Source organism: Nematolebias whitei, chromosome 17 (assembly GCF_014905685.2).
Source record: "Nematolebias whitei isolate Nwh7 chromosome 17, NemWhi1, whole genome shotgun sequence".
In the NCBI taxonomy this organism is placed as follows: domain Eukaryota; kingdom Metazoa; phylum Chordata; class Actinopteri; order Cyprinodontiformes; family Rivulidae; genus Nematolebias; species Nematolebias whitei.
Window position 1 is genome coordinate 32648182 of NC_056514.1, and position 5729 is coordinate 32653910.

Sequence of the window (5729 nt, forward strand, 5' to 3'; positions counted from 1 at the left end):
TTTGTGTTTTTGAAACCATTAGTGAAAAGGCCAGACTTCAGGGGTATCTGAGGCAGGCTTGAAACACAAGAGTCAGGGTGGCTTCTGGGTAATACCAGATGGCTAGGCCTCAGACTGACGAAGCCTCTTGGATGAGGGGCGAAACGTTTCTTTTTTAACAAAAAAACGAAGTCCAGATGACATGATTCAACCTTTTTTGATGTTATATACCTGGATGACTGAGAAAACAAACTTTGCACTTTAAAAGTTCTTTTTTTTTATTTATTAGGGAACATCAAGGTTAAAAAACACCAATAGTTACCCTGAACCTTTCAGAATAAATTTAGACAAAGTGGGATTATTTGTCTCTCCCAGATGAGCAGAGGAGTAAAATTCTGCTCAAATTAAAAAGCAGCTTCTTTAGTGGTTGCATCAAGAAGATGCTCCAGTTTCCTTTATTCCTCCACTGGGGGGAGGTGCTGAGAAGCACGAGCCTCTGGTCCCACAATGGAATAATTCTGTTTGCACAGACAAAAGGGACGACTTTATCTCAGCCTCCGATGATTTTATTGGCCTTAAGAGCGTTTAACAGTCTTGTACTGACTTCAAAGCAATAAATAAGATTAAAGCCTACACTGTTGAAACAAAACACGCTTGGGGGGCTGTGTATTACCACTGGGTGTTTAGCTGTAATCCCACTAGTTGAACCCATTAATACATTGAACAACATCAGGGGGCTGCAGTGGCTCCATGGTCAGTGCCACGCTCTTGTATTCCTGGGGTTGCAGGTTTGAATCCAGGTTGTATCGGGGAAGGGCATCTGGCCTCAAACAAACGCCAAATCTTTCATGTGAGAGGTGACCCCTGAAGAAAGAAGCAGCTGAAATAAAAGCGGCACTGAACACCCATCGTAACGACGCTCCCGGCAGATGCAGCGGAGTTGGACTTGTCCTTCTGACCTCCTGATGACGTCACCAGTCGGTCTCATCAAGCAGCTTGAAGAAACAGAAAGACGCATCGAAGAGAAGCAACAAACGGTGAAATGTAAACTAATACAAAGTATAGAAATGATGGAGTTTTGTGTCAAACTGGGATCGAAACAATCTGATTCTCTTTATTTTATGGAGTGACGCTGCCTCTGAATCCCAGAGTGAGCTGCTGCCTGGTGGAATTCAAGACATAACAGGTCAGACATCATTTTATTAATCCTTGTAGATGAAAGTCTAATTTAACTAGAAAACAAACAAGTTTACTGAAATATTTAACTAGATTTGATTTTAAACCATCATTTTTGTCTCGAATGTAATAAATCTGTCCGTTAGCAGCAGCTTGAGCAGAGAGCCACCTCTTCCTGCTCCTCTGGGAGGAAAACGAGGCCTGCAGACCAGCCGAGATGGGTCTTCCCCGGGGTCTCCTCCCAGTCAGACATGCCTCTCTGGGGAGGGGGGCACCTGAACCACCTCAACTGGCTCCTCTCAGTTCAGCGTAAATGTAATCTATTCTTTAAAATATATATATGCAAAGATTTATCAATTTAATCTGGAGTTTATGATAAACAACTATAAATCCTAAACCTGCAGGGTGGAAAAGTAATACAAGACAAAATAAATCAGCGGTTTTGATGTTTTTACTAAAAGCAGCTGCCTTGATCTAACGCTTCAGTGAGTCACATCAGGCAGGAACTGACGGAAAAATGACGGCAGTGATTGTTTTTAGGATTTTGCACCATGGCCCCCCACACTCACTCACATCACCAGTAACAAAGACTGATCTTAAAGGAAAAATGTTGAATCCTAATCTGGTATTTGATTTGAAATTAGATGTCCCGACAATAATAAGCATGATCTTTGTTGCTGTAATTCACAAAAATTGAGGGAAAGAATTGGCCTGTGATGCAAAAGATCCTAATGGAAGTTTGCACATAAAAAGAAAAGTTGATGGTGAATTGTTCTTTACAGTAAAATATCCTTTTTACATTGCCTGTTTGAAATGAGCTCAAACGTTGTAGAAATGATGAAAAATTAAAGTGGTTGCATCTTTTGGACATTTCTAGATCAAAACAAACGTCTGCTTGAGCCGTTTCTGAGTCAGATGTGCGGTCAGAAGGGATTAAATCCACGGAGCGTCAGACACCTAACAGGTTGTGTTTTCATCTGGGGGTTAAATGCCACCCCTCCTCTCCCATGGAGCCTGTTGTTTGCTGCTGCTGTACAGCCTGCGGCCGGGACAACGCCTTGGAGCCAAATGATTACATCAAGGTCATGGAGAGGAGGAATGTCCTCCGATTGGTGGAAGGAGGGGCAGCCTGCACTTTTCATCGAATGGCTGCGAAATTCAGAATGGGATGTGGCCGACTTGTTCGGCCTGTAAATAGATCTGAAACTCCTCAAAAGATTAGAGCGTTTAGGATTTAGGTTAATTAAATGGGCTTGATTTGTACAACATTATAAAATGGAGCCCACTGCATCTCCTTCAGACACAGGAGTTGACCCTTTCCCTGTTGGGAGGTAGTGACCAAAACGATGTGATCACAGATAAGTTTCTCCCCAGACTAGCTGGAGTGAGAAGTTCAGCTCACTGGGAGGAACTGGCCGCTGCTCCTCCACATCCAGAGGTGGTTCTGGCATCTGGATGCTCCCCTGGACGCCTCTCTTACCAGGCATGTCCAGCTGGGAGGAGGCCCAGGACTGTCTCTCAGCTGGCCTGGGAACGACTTAACTCTCCTGAAAGAGCTGGAAGAGTTGTCTGTGGAAAATGACTGGGCCCCCTGCTCAAGCTGCCCCCCCCACCCCCCACCCCCCCACCACCACCACCACCACTGAATGGATGAAGGAAGGAGAGAATTTCTGTAAAATATTAGTTGAAACTGCTTATTGCCTTATCCTGATTTGTCCAGAAACAGGATTCTAGTTTTGCTTTTTTTTTTTTCATTACAGTAATTAAATAAACTTTTACTTTGAAAATAATCCACATCAGCTCCATACAGTCCAAACATTTGGAAGAGCGTTAAAAAATGTCTAGTTGTATTCATCAATTTTTTATCTGATGTAAACAAATATATATATATGTATATATATTCAATATTATAAATATACTTCTTGAATGTACTTTTTCATTCAAGTTTTTTTCAGTGATATGACCAGTTTTGTTTATAATTATTCAAATTTTATTTTTAAACCAAACACACCTTTTTTTTTTTTTTTTTTATCTAGAGCATTCTGTGTTGGGTTTTATTTTGTTTGAACTGAGCACTTTTAAGATGAAGCAGAACTTTACTGAAACCTTAAAAAAAAAAAAAGTTTGACTAAATAAAAAAGTTGCTAGAACTTTTGTTTATTTTTGTAAGTTAGTAAACTAGAACTTGCATCATGACCACGTACAAGTTGTCTTGTTGAAATTAAACCTGCGGCTCTTGTGAAGTTAGTTTCAAACAACTTTTCACTTAAAGGTAAAAAAAAAAAAAAACACGCCCTTGTGTGGATTTGGTCACACTGATGCCCCAAAAATAAAAGCTATAAATTCCCTGAGCTTATGTACTTAATGGGGTATTATAATATTATTATATCTCGGGATAAAACGCATCATTCTGAAACGACAGTTTTTAGATTTCGGCCTGTTTTACACTAACTTCTGTGCGTAATTACGCACGGTTCATTAAGTTTAAACATCACTAACTTGTGGTTAATCCACAGAAATAAACTAAAGTCACACAGTCTGAGTCAGAATGAGGGGGAGGTTCGGAGACCCAGAGTCTGAGCTCAGAGGGGTGTGACCGCTCCAAAAGTCTCCCCCCTCAATGAAGCTACCTGTAGAGAGGAGGCTCCATAAATACTCCCCCTCCTCCTCCTGAGAGACACTTCAGTCCTGAAGGACACACAGAGACCAGCTCGAGTTCTCGGGGACCTTGTTCTGGTGGATTATGAACGCTTTTGGACACCAAGCAGCCCCCAGTCACCAGAGCAGCCCCATTCAGTCCCACAGCGCGCACGAGCTCATGGACATGGCGGTTTACTGCGACAACGTTTACCAGCAGAACTTCCACCACGCGCAGAGGCCGCCGGCTCCCCCCTCCACCTACGGCCTCGGAGACTTCACCCCCCCGTCCTCCAACCCCTACCTGTGGCTAAACGGAGCGGGCATCAACTCCTCTCCGTACCTGCCCGGAAACAACCACCGCGCGTCCTTCGGGCTCCAGTCCGCGTACGGCCCGAACCAGAGGCCGTACCTGGCGCCCCCCGGCGGCTTCGGGGGCTCCGACCTGAGCTGGCTGTCCTTACCCAGCCAGCAGGAGCTCTTCAAGATGGTCCGACCTCCGTACTCCTACTCTGCGCTCATCGCCATGGCCATCCAGCACGCGCAGGACAAGAAGCTGACCCTGAGTCAGATTTATCAGTACGTGGCTGACAACTTCCCGTTTTACAAGAAGAGCAAGGCTGGATGGCAGAACTCCATCCGGCACAACTTGTCACTCAACGACTGTTTCAAGAAGGTGGCGCGTGACGAGGACGACCCCGGTGAGTATTTTAATGAAACGTGGAATAAGTTGGGAGGGGGGGGGGGGGGAGAATTTTTTATTATTCACATTTTCCCCCCCGCAGGGGAAGGGGACTACTGGGCCCTGGGCCCCAACTGTGAGAAGATGTTCGACAACGGGAACTTCAGGCGCAAGAGGAAGAGGCGCGCGGAGGCGAGCGCAGCGGAGGACGGCGGCGCGCCCCCGGTCAAGCTGGAGGACAAGCAGCTGTCCTGCCCCGCCGGCCTCCTCGGCACCCCCCCGCCCAGCCTGCACGGCTCCCCGGCCTCCACCGAGCCCAAGTCGTCGCCGCCGCCCTCCGTGGAGCACAGCCCGTGTTTCAGCGGCTTCGTGTCCAGCATGAACTCTGTGCTGGGGGGCGGCGGGGAGCGGGACCCCCTCCAGCAGCAGGCGCAGGGCTCCTACTCCCCCACTTTGACCCCCGACAACAGCAGGATGAACTATTACGCGTCAGTGCAGAGTTTCTCCAACCGTGTGAATAACTTCATCTACAGCTGGGAGGGGACAGAAGTTTAAACTGCTGTGAATTAAAGTCGTTTTCTGCTCTAATGGAATTAAACAGCTCATTTCTCTGCTGCATGTTTTCACTGGGCCTTTTAAACAGTTTTTATTGAATAATACTCATTTGGAGTGACTTTTGTCTTGAAATGAAGACTTCAGTGTACAGAGATTATTTTCATAAGAAGAAATGGGACATGTTTGTGTAACTGGACGGTTTTATTTATACTTTGTTTGTGTGTGTGTGTGTTTTATAAAAGCCAATTATTCATTTTAGAATATGGGATCGTGTTTAAATTGCACAAATGTTTGATCTTGAATCTAAAACTTTTTAGTTTAAACATTAAAATGTGCAGGTTTTGTTGCCGCGATGAGACAAATGAACTAAATACTGCAAATTAAATTTAAGTTCAAGGTTCTAGTGTCATTCACATCACATTTGGTGAAGTTGTTTAGTTAAAGTTGTCCACTTTGCAGAAAATGTACTGAATATTTTACTGAATAAAGATTGTCCTAATGTGTTCATCTTACAAGTGCTTGAGGCCCTGGCCCCCTAATTTGTTTATTTATGTTATTTATTGCCTTTATGCTTTTTTATTTCCAAAATACTTAAAATTAGTTGATGCTCAGACTTTTTGGTGGGGCCAAAACTTTTTTTTATGTTTAATCAAGTTTACTGGAACCAGTTAACTAAATTAATTACCAGTAAATTTAACAT

The 5729-nt window shown here is 44.3% G+C and overlaps 1 protein-coding gene across 1 annotated transcript; it reads left to right on the plus strand.

The window, feature by feature from the left end:
- Nucleotides 1-3837: 3837 nt before the first annotated feature.
- foxi1 (forkhead box i1) lies at nucleotides 3838-5029 on the plus strand. The gene is made up of 2 exons (XM_037691134.1): nucleotides 3838-4493; nucleotides 4578-5029. Exons 1-2 carry the CDS (start codon nucleotides 3899-3901, stop codon nucleotides 5027-5029), a joined length of 1047 nt encoding a protein of 348 aa, XP_037547062.1. The 5' UTR covers nucleotides 3838-3898.
- Nucleotides 5030-5729: the final 700 nt, after the last annotated feature.